Here is a 20,050-nt window from a genome sequence, read left to right as displayed (position 1 = left end):
ACGTTGACTGATCAACTGAAAGAGCATCCAACTCGTATAACCCATTATATAAAGTGCCTGTCAAAACCAAAGTCATGTGTTCTTTGTCTCTCACCATGCGTCTGTCATCATCAAATGTGACATGGAATCCAGAATGTGCCAAAGAAGAAATAGAGAGTAGATTCTTCTTTATGCTTGGCACAAATAAAGCATCTTGTAGGCGGAGAATAGAGCCATCAATGGCTGTGAGCACAATCTCCCTAATATCCCTAACAGAGTATGATGCATTGTTCGCACACTGTACAGACTTGCCAACTAGAGCTGCACCAATAGAAGCAAATAAATCTCTACGAGATGTAATATGCCTAGAAGCACCACTGTCAAAAAACCAAGTGCCTGCATTCTCAATAGAGCTAAACACTCGATCAGCCCAAGAAGTGTAATAACTGCATGTGTAAAAGCAATAGTCCCTATCTGCAACAAAGGACCCAGACTCAGTAGCAGTGGAAGGAACATCAGAAACAGACATTCCTAACTTCTTCTTCTCCTTGGCGATTCGCTTTCTGCACTCAGTGATATTGTGGCCTGGCTTCTTGCAATAATGGCATTTGTCCTTTTTGGCTTGCGTGCCCCCTTGTTTTTTACTTGCCTGTGATGTAGCAGAAGTCCCAGAGCTCTGTGGAGCATTCTTTACTTGGCTGCCTTTGCCCTTCTGTCTAGCCATAAAAGCTTGCTCAGAGGCTATAGCATCCACACCACTATTTCTTCTGGTTTGCTCCTCCTCTAGAAGCAAACTGACTAATTGAAGAAAAGTGATCAGCTGTGCGGCAATCCTCATGGTGAGGTTTAAGACTGTATGAAAAGCCAAATATGAAGGAGATAATGAGTTCAATGTAGTAGATATCATCTGTGCATCCGAATAGTACTCATCAACATTCATGAGTTGCTCATGCAAGTCCTCAATTTTGTTCAACTTTCAAGTGATCTTGAATAGAATCACCCTCATCCATTTTCAATGTCTCTAGCTCTTTCTTTAAGAAAGAGATGCGAGTATCATTCTTTCTTGCAAACATCTGCTCCAAAGTTAGCCAAGCTTCTCGTGAAGAAGTTGCTGAACGAATATGGGGGATGATGGACCGCTGAACTGCTAACACAATCAACGACAAAGCCTGTGCATCCCGTGTATCCCATACTTTTTGACCTGTTGATCTTTGGGGAAGTGGCTGAAGTGGAGCAGGCTGAGGTGCCGGTTGTGCACGTCCTCCTGGAGGAGGAGTAGCTGGAGCCAGAACTCCAGGTCTAGCTTTTTCTCCATTGGCATAATCCCAAAGATTTTTCGCCACAAGCACATTCTTCATCATGAAAGACCAAAGTGAATAGTTGTTTCCATCCAATCTGTCCTCCTTGGATAGATAGGAAAAGACATCTCCTCCTTAATTTGCTATGATAAGCAATTACCAAAAGAAGCAAAAGAGCAATGTCCAAGCAGGACCAAACTGGAAATCTGAAAATTCTCAAAAATTGCAGGAAATAACTTTTTGCAATTAGTACACTGAGGTGCACTCTGTCAAAACTGTCTTTAATGCATGCAGTCCAATGTGCATTTAGTGTTCAACAACACTGTATTAGCAAAATCCCCAAAATTTCTTGCCCCAGATTTGTTCAAAACAGTCTATCAATGATTGAAAAATGCAATACATGTGCCATTGTCCTCAAAAAACACAAAAGCCCCAAAATGTTTGATAAATTTGCCCAGAAATTTGCATCCACCGTACGTATCCACAATTCTATGTCTCCTTGGGTAGAAACCCCCTCTTCCAAAAAATAATTCTGGAAAAAAAAGGGGGAAAAAAATAATTTACCTCTGAAATGTCGAGTCGAAGGCAACAGGTGGGGGTGACAGAGGGTAGCACCGATGGCATAGACCAGGTGGCAGGCTGCACAGACAAGTAGCGCAAACAAGCGCAAGGGGCAGCGTTCTGGTCGGGCACAGGGCACGGGTTATAGACGACGGGTGGTAGACAGGGCAGAGCTGGGCGTCATAGCCGGACTAGTGGCGGGCGTCACAGATTCGTTAGTCATAGGCGGCGAGCTACAGAGGCGGAACTTCAAATAGACGGGTGGGCAGCGCTCAACAGACGGGCGGCACTCTAAGAACGGGGCCACAGTGGTGCGTACTGTAAAGAAAAATATCCTAATGTAGAAACATAAACAGAAACCGTACAACAAAGCACAGACTGATAAAAATAACACAGTTAGTCAGAGACAATGAACACAGTGAATAAATGAAATGATATGACTACTAATAATACGATGGTCATGCAGCAAACACACTATGCAGTGAATGAATATTGAACCTCGAACTCCTGTATCTCTAGGATCAGAGCAGGGGTAATGAGCTGGAGAGTGTCTCGTACTCCGAACGGATCTCGAATTGTAGCAAGGCAGCCTCCGGATGTCGAACACCAACAAACGCAGCAGTGAGAAGCTGGATTTGATGCAGACAGTAGTGAGGAGAGAGAGAGACTAAAAACAGAGCCTGCGGGAGAAAGACTAAAAACGCAAGCAAGACAGCCTGCAGGAGAGAGAAAGACTAAAAACGGAGCCTGTAGGAGAGAGAAAAACTGAAAACGCAGGCAGCACAGCCTGCAGGAGAGAGAAAGACTGCAGGGATTGCAGACAGGAGAGAGAAAACTGCTAGGGCAGCAACTGGAGCCTGCAAACACAGCAGTTTGTTGGCGTGGAAGGCTGTACGACAGCAATGTAGATGAACAGGAGTTAATCGTCAGACAGAAACACGGCTGGAAACAAGTGTCAGACTGTAGGGAACAATGATGGACAGCAAGGGCTGAGATGTCCTCTTTTTTTTGACCGGGGTGTGGGCAGCAAGCTAGTAACACCTTAAACCTGCAAAAACGAGATTGTGAAAGAGTGGAGGGCTGGCTGCCAATTTATAGAAAATTAGGATTCTAGATCTTCTCCCACTTAACTTTCTCGATCCGCTCCCCATTTTAGGGTTTTGGCTAAAATAAGCCTAAAATAAGCATGTTTTGGGGCTATTTAAGTGGCTAAGTGCATTTCTTAGCATAACACCTCCTCTCAGGCTCAAAATAGGGTGAGAAAAATAGGCCAGCCTAAATTTTGATTTACCCCAAGGTGTCCCATTCCAAAGCAGCCACGGCATCGGACATAAGGTGCACGTCGGTTACCCAGTGGCCTACCAAGACTACAAAGGCGATGGATATCTTACCAAGGGAGCCCAAGTGATCACCCTAGAGAGGTCAGGGCATCGGACCAAGGGTGCTCATCGGCTGCCCAAGGGCCTATCAAGGCCTACAAAGGCGGATGGAATCAACAATGGACTTGTTTGTTTTGTTTTTGATTTTTTTTTTTTTTTTTTTTTTTGAAAAGTGTTTTGAAAATACATAAGTAATATAGGGGTAGCGGCTGATCAAGTGACAGATAAGAAAAGATAAAGAGAGATTTAAACCCAAGTTATTCACAAAACTAGCAAGCCAATCCCTCGCACTGACGACGATAAGTGCCTAAGGATAATAAAAGTGAGTGTATGTGCCAATTGTGTTGAATATGTGAGAGGCTAAAAAAACGGTGGGCTTAGCAAGACAAGCAAAGCAAGCAAGCAAGCAAGGGTAGGGAAACTGCCTTTAGGAGAACTGCCATGTGTTATGCTACGAATATGGTGGATCCTAGAGTCCGCCACTCCAAAAGACCAAAAAGGGATAAATGCGCACAAATGCATGTTGACATGAACAAAATGCCAATAAATAGGGTAATGCAAAGGGAGATACAAGATGTCATGCTCATGCAATATGCTATGCAACGGTGCCACTGGGACAGTGCTCTCGCAGGAGAAGTGTTCACTTGTCCAAGTGCCTTTTTACAATCAGGTCATCCTGATAGTGCGGATGAAGTTACAAATGTCCATAATACAATACAAAAGAATAAGTGAATGTAATGTCTAAAAAACTGTAAGCATTATCATTGTCATGATCAAGAGTAGGAGCCGCCCCCTCTCAAATTGGAAGGGAAAGCACCCTCTCCCCGTCAAGCTGAAGAAGTAGGGGAGGGTGTACCCAAGCCGATCGTGGGTAGCAGGTATTGAAGAACTGGCTGGTTGACCGTTTTGGTTAAGATATCTGCAAAATTATCTGATGAAGGCACAAACTCTAGGCGAATAGTGCCTAACTCAACCTGCTCTCTAGAAAAGTGGAAGTGGACTCCCACAGGCCGTGTCCATGGTGTGATGATCGGATTGCCCGCAAGGGCAATGGCACTTTGGTTGTCGTAGTAGACAATTGTGGGAGAGTCACATGGAAAATGAAGCGCCGCCGGTAAACTCCTCAGATAGATGGCCTCGGTGGTGCCATCGAAGAGAGCTCGGTACTCAGCCTCGGCTGTGGAAGCCGCCACCATCTCTTGCTTACGGCAGGACTAATAAATGGGAGGCATGCCTAAGGTAAAGAGGTAGCCGCTATGGGAACGTCGGGTGTCAGGATTTCGTGCCCAATCAGAATCAGTGTACCCCTGCAAATATAAACCAAAACTATATGTCAAGCTCTAAGAAAAAGTACACCACAAATAACGCAACACACGAAGACATGCAATCCAATGTGACATTCTAGGTGTTGTGAAATATTGATTGAGTATACTAACTGAGTAAGCTAAATCTGGCCTAGGTTGAATTAACCAAAGAAGTTTTCCTACAATAGAACAATAGGTATGTGCATCGAAGGGCTGTCCTAGGGTATCCCTCTCGTAAAAAAAAACATCCCTCTAACGATCACCTTGTTTGTCCGAGGATCGAACAAACGATAGGCTTTCGCTTCAGAGGAATATCCCACAAAAATAAGGAGATCAGCTCAGGGAGTAAGCTTACCTATCTTGTCATCAAGCGTGTGTATGTACACATGATACCCGAAGACTCTGAAATGGAAAATAACAGGCCGAGAGCCAAAAAAGCCTCATACAGGGTTTTCTGAGGAAGAGCCGCAGTTGGGCATTGGTTGAGGATGTACACCGAAGTGTTAACAGTCTCGACCCAAAGGCGCTGAGGAAGCTTTGCTGCGAACAACATAGAACATGCCATTTCCATGACTGTGCGGTTCCTACGCTCTACGACTCCATTCTGAGAGGGGGAGTTGGTAGAGGTGAGTTTGCGAGAAATGCCATGCTTTCATAGAAACTCGGAAAACTCGTGGGAGATAAACTCACCACCGCTGTCACTCCTCATGCACCCAACACGATGACCAGTCTTGGTTATGAACCAGTAGCACCCAAGCAGAAAAATATGTGAAAGCATTTGACTTATGCTTGAGGAAGTACACCCACATGTATCGAGAATGATCATCCACTATCAAAAAGAAGTACAGCGTGCCGTTCAAAGCAGCAGTGGATGTCGGTCCACAAAGATCAACGTGAATCAATCTAAGAGGCTCCTCAGCTCTATGTGTAGACTGCTGAGAAAATGGGGTACGGTGCTGCTTCCCGAGCTGACAGGCTTTATAGACATCCCGAGCTAGCTTCAGGCGTGGAAGGCCCTCAACCAGCTTATGGCGTGACAACTCATAAAGTGAGTCATAACAAAGATGTCCTAAGCGAAAATGCCAAAGATGCTCATTGTGCGTAGGCTCCCGAGATGTCGCTAAGGCCTGGAAGCTATGGAACACGGAGCCCTCAGCTGTCGGCTCGGTCAGAAAATGTGTCATGTGGTATAGGCCATTAGGCTGTGCCCCACCGCGAGCAATCACTAAACCAGTCAGAGAGTCAAGGACCTCGATTGTGGTCGCTGTAAAGAAAACTGCTCGCCCCAACCGGCAAAGCTGCTGAATAGACAACAAGTTCACCCCAAGTTGAGGGATATGATATACATTGTCTAGCGAAGCCAGATTCAGACCCTTGTCAGTGGCAAAATAGATGCAACCTTGAGCTTGAATCTTGACCGAGGAGTTGTTTCCTACGCGGACCCGCCCGGCTGCAGGGGCTCGGGTACAGAAGATGTCCTCTATAGGAGTCATGTGATGTGTAGCTCCACTGTCCACAATCCAAACAGGAGCTGAAGTACTTGGCTGTGTCGAGTGGGCCTTTGCAGTAACCTCTTCGAGAGGCAACTCACAGATATGGACGAGACTCGCATCTGATGTCTCTATGGAGACGATATGGGCCTCTGTAGACTAAACAGACAAGCCCTCTTGAGTTGAGAATGTTATTGACTGAGATGGCTGTGCGGTGGCAGTGTGAGTCTGACCTTTAAACTGCCCCTTGCCATCACTTTGCCTCCTCTGCAGGGGGTTGCCCGACTTAGGGGCGAGGGTTTGAGACTTAGGTTTTGGTGCTGTGCCTCGTGCCTTTGATCGACGCTCGTCGTCAAAATGGCCAGCCTTTTGACAATGTTGATAATACCTATTCTTTTTAGGTACATTTTGCCACCCAGGTTTGAGTTGTGACTGGGAGTTTCCTTGAGAATCCCAGATTGATTTAGCTTTTGAGTTTGATTTTGATTTTGAGTGGAGGTTTGGTTTGGTTTGCCCTTTCCTTGTTGCCCTTTCTGAGAATGAGCAAGAAAAGCCCTCTCTGAAGAGGAATCCATATGAAGCTGATCGAACAACCGTGCGTAACGCAACAGTTGACACTCAAATTCATAGAATGTAGGCATGGTAGGCTTTGAGACTATTCTTTTCACAAAATTGAAGTATTTCTTGGGGAATTGAAGTATTTCTTGGGGAGTTTATTTAGGAACAATGTGACTTGATCATTAGAGAACTTGGGAGTTCCCGTAGTGGAGAATTCAGCGAGGAGACACCGATACTCAGCCAACTTGACTTTCAAGTCATCCCGGTCAGTGATTTTGAAAAGCCGAAGCTCATGGTCAAGATTAATATGACGGGTCCTATCTTGATCCGCATAGCGGTCAGTCAAGTGTGCCCATCACTCTGACACTAAGTCAAAATGCTGAAGCTGAGAATGAAACTTTGGCAATAAGCTCTGCATCAGCTCGACAATAGCAGAGGCATTCCTAGCCTTCCATGAGCGAACGACCTTGTATGGAACAAATGCGGGATCGGGTTGGGGTTCCAACACTTGCACTAGATCCCATAGGTTCTGTGAATCAAGGACATGTCTCATGAAATTTGACCAAGTAGTAAAGTTTGACCCGTTAAAACGAGTCTTGTCATTAAATGCATTCTTGACAGAAGATGAGCTAGAACCATGAGGTGTCGGGTGGGTGGAGTAAGATGATGGTGGGAAAGATAGTGGAGGTGAGAGTGTCTGATAAGAGTAAAAAGGAGGGGGAAGAGGTGGGTAGGCAGAAGTAGGTTGTGAGTGTCCAATGAGTGCCGATTGATGCGGAGGCACTGTAACATGAATGTTTCCATAAGGTGCCGGTGTAGGTGGAGGCACTGGGACACAGTAGCCTGGTCCAAAGTAAGGCTGGGATACAGCCAGAAGGTCCACTAGGCAATGCTATGGAGGCAAACTGTGGAGGCAACTGATTCACACTCGGGAGAGACTGAGTGGGATACCCAGGCTGCAATGATCCCGAAAGTGTGTATGAGGTAGGTGGAACACCACCCGACTGAGGGAAGGATGAGGTCCTAAAGGATGTGCCTATGTTTCCATAACCCCTCGGAGTGATGTGCAGTGCGAGATGAGGTGTCTGAAATGGAAATGTAAATGGTGTAAATGAAAGTGGTAAAGCAGCGGAAGAATGTGGTGGGATGGGTGGGTTTTGAAAGTAAGGTGTATGAGGTGCAGATTCTTTTTGTTTATTTTTATCATTTAAAGACTGAAAATGAAATTGTAAAGATGATGATACACCATGTAATGAAGTGAAAGGAACACCAAATTCAATCTGATTATGTGAAGTAGACGGAAAAGAAGGAAGGACAGAAGAAGAGTCACTTGGCTTTTTCTTATAATCCCTGCGACGTGTGTTAACATACAAGAATTGGTCCTCTAGAGGACCTTTTCCGTAGTCAATAGACTGGACTCTTTCTTCCACATGATCTCTACCAGTATATTGCAAAACAGAAGAGGTAAAAGAAGAAGGCACAAAAGACGAATTAAAAGTACCTTGCACCGGAGAGGATGGAAGAGTCTGAAAAAATGGAACATACTCCGGATCTTGCTCTCCAAGAGGGGGGCCCATCCCTGATGGAGGTCTCGACAGCCCTGCAACATCATTAGACTATGCGCAACATCTGAAGAGTGAAATCCATGCATACCTTCATTTAGAAGCTTTTCTTGAAGGGCAATCCTTCGGTCAAGCTTCTCAATCTTCTTTTGTCGATAGGCTATGATTAGTTTATATTTCTCAGAGGCTAGCTTGCCTATCTTTTCTTCCATGTACTCAGATGTTTCTCCCACCATGTTGGAACTTTGTGGAGCAAGCTGTTCGGCCCACTCTCACTTGGATCTCGGCATAGGCTGATCTGGAGATTGAATCGGTGTTCATGTGTTCGAAGTCATTTGAACCTACTGTTGTTCTTGCTTCTTGCAAAGAGCTTTCAGATCAAAGGCCTAGGTTTCTCAGAGAGTACCAGGCTCTGATATCATGTAAAGAAAAATACCCTAAGACAGAAACATAAACAGAAACCGTATGACAAAGTACAGACTGATAAAAAGAACACAGTTAGGGTTAGGGTTAGAGTAACTCAGAGACAATAAGCATAGTGAATAAATGAAATGAAATGATATGACTACTAATAATATGATTCTTACGAAGCAAACACACTATGCAGTGAATGAATACTGAACCTCGAACTCCTGTATCTCTAGGATCAGGGCAGGGGTAATGAGCTGGAGTGTGTGTCGTACTCCGAACGGATCCCGAATTGCAACAAGGCAGTCTCCGGATATCGAACACCATCAAACGCAGCAGTGAGAAGCTGGATCTGATGCAGACAGCAGTGAGGAGAGAGAAATACTAAAAACGGAGCCTGCAGGAGAGAGAGAGACTAAAAACGCAGGCAGGACAGCTTGCAGGAGAGAGAAAGACTAAAAACGGAGCCTGCAGGAGAGAGAAAGACTGAAAACGCCGGCAGGACAGCTTGCAAGAGAGAGAAAGACTAAAAACGGAGCTTGTAGGAGAGAGAAAGACTGAAAATGCAGGCGGGACAGCCTGCAGGAGAGAGAAATACTGCAGCGACTGCAGACAGGAGAGAGAACTCAGGGCGGCAGCTGGAGCCTGCAAACACAGCAGTTTGCTGGCGTGGTAGGCTGTACGACAGCAGTGCAGATGAACAGTAGTCAGTTGCTAGGCAGAAACATCAGCAATCAGCGTGTGGAGGGTTGGAAACAGGCGCCAGACTGTAGGGAATTGTGATGGACAGCAAGGGCTGAGATGTCTTCCGTGACCGGGGTGTGGGCAGCAAGCTGGTAACACCTGAAACCTACAAAAACGAGATTGTGAAAGAGTGGAGGGCTGGCTGCCAATTTATAGAAAATTAGGGTTCTAGATCCTCTCCCACTTAACTTTCTCGATCCGCTCCCTGTTTTAGGGTTTTGGCTAAAATAAGCCTAAAATAAGCATGTTTTGGGGCTGTTTAAGTGGCTAAGTGCATTTCTTAGCACAACACGTACAACAAACTGGCGTGGCGCTTGGTAGGTGCAGGACGAAGTGTTGTAGGACAGGGGGCACTGGTCGAGTTGTTGTAGTACAGGACGTAGGTCGAGCTGTTGCAGGACAGGGTGTAGATGTGGTGGTCTTGGGGTTGTGGCGACAAGGAGCAAAACCAGACCTTAGTAGAAGATGTAGCTGAGCTGAATAGAGCTAATGCTCTGATACCAAATGTGAGATGAAGTCAGGATCGAAGCTCAGCACAGAAAACAGTAGACACTGTGAGAGTGAAGCACGACACCCAATGCAATAGATTGAAAGAGTAGTGAAAGTACAAGGTACAACCCTTAAACCTTAGGGTTGTAGGGGGTGTTCACACCCGAACACGATAAGTGCCCGTAAGTGTGTGACATAAGCACATACGAAATAAGACCATAAGTTTGGGGGGGAAAACCTCTCCTATCGAGAGTTAAAAGTGCCCCAATGTCCTACTGATCACCGACACTCCTATGTGAGCGTAGGTGTAAGTGAGGCGTAAGTGAAATACCCAACAAGATTGCCCTCAAACCCCTGTCAGAGGGGACTACCTGAGCGCCCCCCCTCCCCAAGCCAAGGGCTTCTTTCTACAGCCCTGAGACTCTAAAAAAGGGATCCTTGATAACTCCATACCTCGCGACTCAATTCAGTGTACTGTATGTCTCAAGTTGCTACCCACTTAACTACTCTATCCAACTGAAAGGCCAGATCCAAAGAGGCCACCTTTTTGCCATTTGGTCACATAGACCTCATTTGACATACAAGTTAGGACCCAACCGGCTCACACGTGGCTTCTCATAAAGGGGGACCTTACAACTTAGAGCACCATGGATCATTGGTGGCACCTTACGAGGGTGGGGCATTGAGCATATCTAACATTATGTTGCTTTGTTAATATGTAAAGTTTTGAAATAACATTCTTCACAGGTCACAAAATACAATGTCTTTGTCAACATGTAATTTTTGGAAATGACATTGTTCATGGGTCACATAATATCCTTTTGCGGACACATTCACAAACATGCACACACACACACACACACACTCTCTCTCTCTCTCTCTCTCTCTCTCTCTCTCTCTCTCTATGCGTAATGGGTAATTGTATTAGTTACGAAGTACAGAACGTACAAGCGGCATTCTATGCTTTGTAATCAATGCAATTACAAAGCATAGAATGTATTCTCTCTCTTTTTCTTTTTTTGTAAATGGTAATTGTATTAATTACAAAAAAATGCACAAGATTGCATTCTTGTGAAGAAAGTTATTTTTGGTAAGTTTTGTTGCATTAAAATATCATTGGACAGATTTGAAAGGGTTAGGGTTTGTCCCTTGGTTTCAGGTTCATACTTGGGGCTGGTTTACTGCTGTTTTTTTAGGGTTTGCAGGCTGACCTGTTAGTGAGGTCATTTATAAGTGCCAGAGTTGACCTTGGGTCATTTTCCACCCACAAATTTCTAGTGTGGAGCCAAGCAGTGACTCAGCAAAATTGTACTCCGCACGTGCATCTCTTGGTAAAAAGTCGTTCCTGCATTTGTGACGTACTGTACAACATTGTGTCGCTGATTTGGATCAGTGTTTGGTTGTCATCTCCTGTGCTATGGCTGTTTTATGCAGAATACAGGCAGTGCATGTGGATATATAGCAGTGTTTGGGCATGTACTCAATGATCTATGCTTATGCAATCACTGTAAAGGCTGAGGACAGCATGGTGATGCATGTGTGCACTTGTTAGAGTGCAATTTGAACAATTTTATCACACAAACTGCCACTGTCAGTTAGAGCAACTGAGGGCATATGCATGATGGCAAAGCTGGAGTTTATTAGAGGAGCATGTATAATTGATTCAAGGGCAAAATTCAAAATGATTTGCAGCTGTAATATTCAGGGTTTACAAGGCTTTGCTTGATGCATCAAACATGATTATTAGCAAATACCAGCCTAACTAAGAGTTTGTGGGGCTTGGTCAATAGTTCAGACATACTTGGACATGGGCGAATGCCAGCTCGTATCATGGACAACTGAGCATTCGTCTTTCATATCCTAATTTTTAAGTCTCCTCAGTGAGGAATAAATACGGCAAGGGGTGCCAAGCTTTGGGGCCAATTGGGGCCACCATGCCAATGCAGGAGCAAGTTCATGTTTTGTTGCCCTTAAGTGGTTATTGAACGCTGGTCTCAATGGGCATGCACTCATAGTTCATTTTGAAATCTATACCAAGTTCTAAAGTTTCTCAGAGACTTGGAATGCCCAGTATGCCCAAATTGGGCCTTAAAATTGAAAGCATAGATTTATTCCATTGCTTTATTACTTCTTAAGGTCCTCCTAGACTTATTGTGACTACTACTCCCTGTCAACACTTCATTTAAGGAGGCCCTTGTGATTGGATCAGCTTGTTGTCTCTCTCTCTCTCTCTCTCTATTTGTGAATTTGCAAGGGCATGAAAGCCTTAAAATAAAGAAGCAAACACCATGCCTATAATTATCTTGCTTAAAGAGATTCTGGATTAAATGGATAGTCCTTTAGCTATCTTCTCATTTCTGCACATTTCAAAGCTTAACGATTGGTTTTTGGTGGTTTATGTTAGGGAGCGGGAGCAAAACGTTTGACGATAAAAAATGCTCGCACTCTTAAAATGGCTGAAGATGTCTTGTGTGTGCGATTTAGTCCTGATGCCAAGTATATTTCTGTTGCTCTTCTTGACTCGACTATCAAGGTGAATGTTCGATTGTTTTCTTTCCCCCTGTCATTGGGGTATGCTCGATTAACTCAATGCTTAACATTTTAAGATGTTGTGTCTTGGGACAGGTCTTCTTTGCAGACACTCTGAAGTTCTTCCTCTCTCTTTACGGTCACAAGCTACCAGTGTTATGCATGGATATTTCTTCCGATGCAACTTTACTGGCTAGCGGATCAGCTGACAAAAATTTAAAGATTTGGGGACTAGATTTTGGAGATTGCCACCGGTCATTGTTTGCTCATGCTGACAGGTTAATTCTTAACCCTACCTTCTATAAGTTTTCATAACATGGGTGAGATAAAAATAACTTGAAAGGAAAGCTTTCTGGGGATGTGTCCTGTATATTCATGTCAATCATGTGAGAAAAAACCAATCTCATTGCAGATGAAGTATTACACAGTTGTCGATCTACTTCTAATATGCTTTGATTACATCTAATCTTATTGCTGCTTGATGTGTCCAAACTTTTTGCTCCAAGTGTGCCCCCCATTAAAACATCAGTGTTCAGCCTGTCCTGCCAGCCTCTGGTATCCACATCTGCTACTGCTGCAGCACTGCCAGTCTTTACTGCCTCCTGGATTGCTGCAACAGTTGGCAATGCCTTCATGAGCTGCCACATTATTACCTACCTGATTGTTGATTGGTGCAGCTGCTGAACTAGCATCTTTCTGCACTTGCAGCCACCACAACATCATCATTTGGTTACTGGCTACAAAACACAACATCCTGCTGCTTGCCATGTCACCATGTACAACTACTATGACTGCTCCAGACTGCAGTGCTGCTGTTCCAGCCTTCTGCTGCAGACCACCATCACAGTCAATTCATGTTTTCTTTACCATATAGAGCATCAACATTCATCTGTTTTTGAGTGAGTTCATTCTTTGTGCACTTGTGTCACATACAACATCAGATCTTAATGTGGTAGCAACGTATGGTGCTCATGTTTGAGCCATTGTGAGTATTTGGGCTGATTAGTGCTACGACTTTGTCTCAATCACCATGCAGATCAGTTCAGACTCTTCTTGCTTTGTTGTGGAGAGCTCCACCTATGCACAGTGCATGCTCAACCTCAAGCTTCTCACATCTTACTAATCACCACATACTACTTAGCTTGATTTGATGCACTTGCAACACCTACTACCACCTTTGCTATCCATGGTGCTTTGAGCTATCCTCTAGTATCTACCATCCTAGTTGCAACTATCTTAAATGCCTTTAGTGACACTATCAAATTCAAATCTAGGAGTAATAAATCAACCAGGCAATCCATTCCTAACAAACGCCAAATTGGCTATTGTCTTGCCATTTATAAAAAGAGAATAATAAATGATACAGAATGTAATGTGAGCGCTATGCTCCTTTCAAAGTGTGTAAGTAGTGTCTATCACCACTCTATCTGTGAAGGAAGGCTGGTTTCAGCCATACTCTTAGAAGATCTGTTTGATGAAGAGTCGTGCAACCTTTGTTGCAATATTATTGGATTTGCATGGAATCAACCTCACTTGCCTCATGTTTTATTTGACAAATTTTTGTGTATATTTTGTATTGTAGTAAGTCCACGCATTGATAGATTGTACGCATTGTACCGGACTACCTTGCTCAAGATCAACTGAATAGCAGGTGCATTGCACCCTACCCCAATTGGATGGTGCTACATGCCCATCAATGGATGCCACTTGGTTATGTGGTATATGGATCACCTTCTTAGCTAGCGATTCCCAAAGGCTTGTTGACTGGTCCACTAGACGTTTGCTTGACTTTGGACCTTAGTGTGAAGATATGCTAGGGTTTGCACTGAGGAAATACATATGTATGACCAATATTGAAACACAAAAACTTAGACAGTGACAAACAAGACTCAAACCCTAAATGAAAAACGCAAATGCAAAACTCAAAACTCAAACATAGAGACAAACACAAAGAGAAGAAACTTTGAAGTGAATGAATGCTGTAAATGAATGTAAGAGTGTGCATAATGCCCAAGGATAGAGCAATGAAGTATTGGAGAGTGACGTCCGCTGAAGGCGGATTGCAAGTGTTGTTACCACCAGTTGGAGTGAGAAAGATAAGGAAAACATCAAACCCTAATCACTAGGCGTTCAAAAGACAAAGGTGAGAACATAGATGATGCTTGATGGTGTGGGTGGCAGCAGAAAGTTGCAAACACAACAATAGAAGGGCTGCTTGGAGAAGGAAGAATACAAATAGCTGTCTCTTGCAGATAGGAGGACCAAACACAAGCTCTAGAAGGTCGCTTGATGTTGAGAAAGGGCATTGACCATTGTTGCTTGACTAATGAGGATCAAACGCAAGCAGTAGGAGGCAGCTTGATCACTGGCGATAGGTGATGGGACCAAACGTAGTAGGAGGGAAGGTGCCAGATAGTGGGCGAGAATTGTGAAAGAAGACACCAGGCACTAGAGGAGCTATGGAAGGAGTGGTAGCAATTGTGAAGGTTGGACCACCATGTGGATGGAGGCTGATGGCTGAAATCTGCACACAAGGATGTGAACCTACATAGAAGCAATGAGGCTAAATGGTGGGCAGCCTATCTATTTATAGATGTTAAAGGGTGTCCCAAAAATTAGGATTTTGGGGGACTGCTGAAACTCTTTGAACCGTGTACCAATTTTACATTTTTCATCAATTAAGCATGTTTTGGAATTGTTTAAAAGGTGCTAATCAACGCTGAAACTCTTTGAACCGTGTACCAATTTTACATTTTTCATCAATTAAGCATGTTTTGGAATTGTTTAAAAGGTGCTAATCAACTATAAAGGTGTTTCAGATTAAATTGGCCTCTTAGGCCCAAAACCAAGCCGATAAGGAAAGGCTTGCAATGGTTACCTTAAGAAATCCCATACCAAAGTAGCTAGGGTATCGGACAAAGGATGCATGTCGGCTGCCCAGTGCCTACTTATGTAGCCCTATTTTGGGCCTGAGAGGGGGTGTTGTGCTAAGAAATGCAGTAAGTCACTTAAACAGCCCAAAACATGCTTATTTTAGCCAAAGCCCTAAAATGGGGAGCGGATCGAGAGAGTTAAGTGGGAGAGGATCTATAACCCTAATTTTCTTGGTAGGACACCACGGCATGCATCCTAATTTTCTTCTTATAAGTTAGGTATCCCTCTGTCCTAATTTTCTTCTTATAAGCTAGGTACCCCTCTGCAGTAGATCAAACATATAAGTTCAGGTCATAAGGGGTAGAATGGTATCCATGAGTTTGTAAGAACTCAACCATCCTATGGAACCAAGACCGCGGCGCTTGCTTTAGCCCATAAAGAGCTTTATGCAAGCGGAATATCTTATTCCTCGGGTTGCTAGAAGAAAAGTCTGGTGGCTGCTCCATATAGACCTCCTCCTCGAGAAAACCATTGAGGAAGACACTCTTGACATCCATCTGATGTATCGGCCAACCGTGGTGAGCGGCTAGCGTGAGTAGCAACCGAAAGGAAGTCAACCGTGCAGTAGGGGCAAAGGTTTCTTCATAATCAATGCTATGCTTTTGTTGAAACCCTTGCACCACAAGGCGAACCTTGTACTTGTCTAAAGTCCCATCAGCTTTTAGCTTAGTCCTAAAAATCCACTTTGTCCCGATGACTTTCTTGTGGCCCGGATGATCTTCCAATGTCCAACTTGCGTTTCGGTCAATACTCTCAAGCTTCTTCTCCATGGCCGCTCGCCATTGAGGGTGCTGAAGAGCCTCCTGCCATATATTCGGCTTAGAATGTGCTATGTAATCAGCTGTAAACAGCGACGCAAATGATGCCCAAGGAGCAAGCCAGGTAGATCTTCTAGGTCCCTCCGTAGTAGAATCTGGTGGTAGGATCCTCGAATCCCGCAAGGTCTGCTGGTACTAGCGAGGTAACGGGTCTCGCAAAGGGGACCTAGGAACTGAAGAATTTGCGGAAAGGTCAAAAGCGGGAAGTAGACCAGGCTCAATATGCACAATCTCTGATGTTGTGGAAGAAGGAATTGGATCGGAATCCGGTGCAGAAGCTTGCACAATATCCCTCTCGTCAAAGATGACATCCCGCCTAACGATCACCTTGTTTGTCCGAGGATCGAACAAACGATAGACTTTCGCCTCTAAAGAATATCCCACAAAAATAAGGTGGTCAGCTCGGGGAGTGAGCTTTCCTATCTTGTCGTCAGGCGTGTGTGTTACACACAACACCCGAAGACTCTGAAGTGGGAAATAATAGGCCGAGAGCCAAAGAATGCCTCATACGGGGTCTTCTGAGGAAGAGCCAAAGTCGGGCACCGGTTAAGAATGTATACCGAAGTGTTAACAGCCTCGATCCAAAGGTGTTTAGGAAGCTCTGTTGAGAACAGCATAGAGCGTGCCATTTCCATGACTGTTTGGTTCCTTTGCTCTACAAATCCATTTTGAGAAGGGGAGTTGGTAGAGGTGAGCTGGCGAGAAATGCCATCTGCGACTCGAAGAACTCGTAGGAGATAAACTCACCACCTCTATCACTCCTCATGCAACCGACATGACGACCGTTATGAACCAACAGTACCCAAGCAGAAAAGTATGTGAAAGCATCGGATTTATGCTTGAGGAAGTATATCCATAAGTATCTAGAATGATCATCCATTATCAAAAAGAAGTACAGTGCGCCATTTAAGGCAGCAGTGGATGTCGGCCCACAAAGATTAACATGAATCAATCTAAGAGGCGCCTTAGCTCTATGAGAGGACTGCTGAGGAAATGGGGTACGGTGCTGCTTCCCGAGCTGACAAGCTTTACAGACATCTCAAGCAAGCTTTAGGCGTGGAAGGCTCTCAACCAGCTCATGGCGTGACAACTCATAAAATGAGTCATAACCAAGATGCCCTAAGCGAAAATGCCAAAGACGCTCATTGTTCGTATCTTACTATTCTCGGCCTAGTTCTCTTGGTGTGCCATGGAGGATGCTCGAGACCTTGATGGATTTGGCTAGTGCTTGCTTGAAATCCCAAACGGCCTCTAAGATGTGAACATACTCGCTCGATTTCTCTCTCTCTCTCTCTCTCTCTCTCTCACACACACACACACACACACACACACACACATATCAACAGATTGGCAATATTTCTTCTCTCTTCTTCTTCTTCTTCTTCTCCTCCTCCTCTTGTTGTCTCCTCATTGACAATGCTGACAATACCTATTCTTTTTAGGTACATTCTGCCACCTAGGTTTGAGAGATTGGGATGTTCCTTGTGATTCCGTGGATTGATTTTGCTTTTGCTTTTGATTTTGATTTTGATTTTGAGTGGAGGTTTGGTTTTGGTTTCGCGTTGCTTGTTGTCCTTTCTGAGAATGAGCAACAAGAGCCCTCTCTGAAGAGGAATTCATATGAAACTGATTGAACAACCGTGTGTAACGCAACTGCTGACACTCAAATTCGTAGAATGTAGGCACGGTAGGTTTTGAAATTATGCCTTCCGCAAAATTGAAGTATTTCCTAGGGAGTTTGTTTAGGAACAATGCGATCTGATTGTTAGAGGACTTAGGAGTCCCCGTAGTGGAGAATTCAGCGAGGAGACGCTGAAACTCAGCCAATTTGCCTTTCAAGTCATCCCGGTCAGTGATTTTGAAAAGGTGAAGCTCATGGTCAAGATTAATACGACGGGTCCTATCCCGAGCTGCATTGCGGTCAGTCAAGTGTGCCCATCGCTCTGAGGCTAAGTCAAAATGTTGAAGCTGAGAATGAAACTCAAGCATTAAGCCCTGCATCAGCTCAACAATAGTGGAGGCATTCCTAGCCTTCCATGAGCGGACAACCTCGTATGGAACAAGTGCGGGAGCGGGTTGGGGTTCCAATCCTTGCAGAAGATCCCATAGGTTCTGGGACTCAAGGACACGTCTCATCAAGTTCGACCAAGTAGTAAAGTTTGACCCGTTAAAACGAGTCGTCATTAAATACATGCTTGGCAGAAGACAAGCTAGAACCATGAGGTGTCGAGTAGGTAGGGTAAGATGGATGTGGGGGATAAGATTGTGAAGGGTAAGATGGCGGAGGTGGATGTTGAGAAACCCTTCACCCTTCATTTGCAGTATGCGTTTTTTGCGTTTTTGCGTTTTTGCGTTTAGGGTTTGCAGCCCCAAAAAGGGGCGCTATCCTAGATTGGCTGTGCCTATTTATAGGCCACTCTCTCATTCATTCCTCACGGCTGATTCATTCAGTTCGTCACCTCTTCTCTTCAGCCTCTCCACTACCCTCACACCCCTTTCAGGAGGACATTGTGGTTCGTGGTTCATGGCTGTCTTTATCATCTTCCTTGTGCTACGGCACCCTTGTTTCCTTGTGTCACATTCACTCCATGATTTAGAACTTCATCCTTCCATTCATCAGAGTTTCTTCTCTATTCTCTTCTCTTCTCCATGTTTGCCGAGTTCACTTCGTGTTCCTCCCCGCAAACCCTACTGTCTCGCTGGTACGTCATCTTCTGACATGGTATCAGAGCTGAATTTGCTAAAACAACGGCAAAGATCCTCCACTCCAGTGAAGGCAAAGACCGGTGGCAGGTTCATCATCCACTTCTCTTTTTCTTCTGTTGCATCAAAATCTCGTTTTTGCAGATTTCAGGTGTTTAAACTTACTGTCCATATCCGTTCGCGGAGGACATCTCGGCTGAAGCTGTCCATTGCTGTCTCCATCAGTTGGCGCTTGATTTCCAGCCCTCTTCACGCAATTTGGAGCTGATTCCAGCCAGGTGACTGCTGTTTTTGTGTAGACCTGCTGCCGTACAGCCTGTCATGTCATCACACTTCTGTTGCCTACGTTTTTAGTCTTTCTCTCTTCTGCAGGCTGTCCTGCCTGTGTTTTTAGTCTTTCTCTCACCTGTTGCCTACGTTTTTAGTCTTTCTCTCTCCTCCAGGTTGTCCTGCCTGCGTTTCTAGTCTTTCTCTCCCTTGCAGGCTATCCTACCTGCGTTTTTAGTCTTTCTCTCTCCTCACCTGCGTTTTTTTACTAGTTGCAACCTCTTACTGCTGGTCGCATCCTCGTCCCACTGGCAGCTCATTTCCAGCCCTTCCACTACCCTCCTACCCCTTGAGACGGACATTGCGGTTTGTGGTTCATGGTGGCTAACAACTTCCTTCTTCAGCAAGGCACACTGTTATCCATGGCTTCTTTACCAACAGATGTCCAGAGTACTGAGTGCTCCTACTGTGGCATCATCAGACACACCACCAATGCTTCCCGACTTCGACCTTTGCTCCCCACCACCAATGCCAGAGAGATCGTTCTGCATCGGCTATCAGAGTACTATGCTCAAGGCAATAAGACGCATCCGATACACACTAAGTCCTTTTGAGCATATGGAGGATCGATTGGCGCTACGATCTTCTGGAGATCGTCGCAATGCCAGCGGCCGTCTTCTCCCACTTATTTTTAGATACAGTGTCTTCCACGATCTACGGATTTGTAGTTCGCTCCATCGAGAGACAATGATTGTTTGATACCGTCTCCTCGTCAATCTGCTCCTTCGAGAGACAGTGACTGTTGGACTCCTCTCTCTTCTTCAGCTACCCAGTCCGCTCCATTGAGAGACAGCGACTGTTGTTCATCTCTTGCTCATTCTAAGCCCCACCCTTCCCTACCCTTGACTAGGCTACCTGTGGGAGCTCTTCGGCATCCCAGATATCTTTTTTGGCACGACCGTTGGGACTTCCTTCGTCATCAGACATTTCAAAGTCCGTGATCCATGAGTTTTTGGATTCCCTCTCT

General features: G+C 44.8%; 1 protein-coding gene across 2 annotated transcripts in view; it reads left to right on the top strand.

Annotated features, from left to right (window-relative positions):
• Positions 1 to 20,050, top strand: part of LOC148021846 (transducin family protein / WD-40 repeat family protein) — a 111,823-nt gene that overhangs the window by 30,910 nt on the left and 60,863 nt on the right. For both annotated transcript variants that reach the window (XM_087697354.1, XM_087697352.1), the window contains exons 4-5: positions 12,177 to 12,305; positions 12,398 to 12,579. In XM_087697354.1, coding sequence (XP_087553480.1) covers positions 12,177 to 12,305; positions 12,398 to 12,579 — 311 coding nt within the window. The remainder of the gene's footprint in view (positions 1 to 12,176; positions 12,306 to 12,397; positions 12,580 to 20,050) is intronic.

This window comes from Lygodium microphyllum, chromosome 17, assembly GCF_053477565.2.
Source record: "Lygodium microphyllum isolate KBCC chromosome 17, Lygodium_microphyllum_v1.1.10, whole genome shotgun sequence".
Classification (NCBI taxonomy): domain Eukaryota; kingdom Viridiplantae; phylum Streptophyta; class Polypodiopsida; order Schizaeales; family Lygodiaceae; genus Lygodium; species Lygodium microphyllum.
The sequence above is the reverse complement of the archived record's forward strand: the minus strand, read 5'-3'. Positions and strand labels throughout refer to the sequence as shown.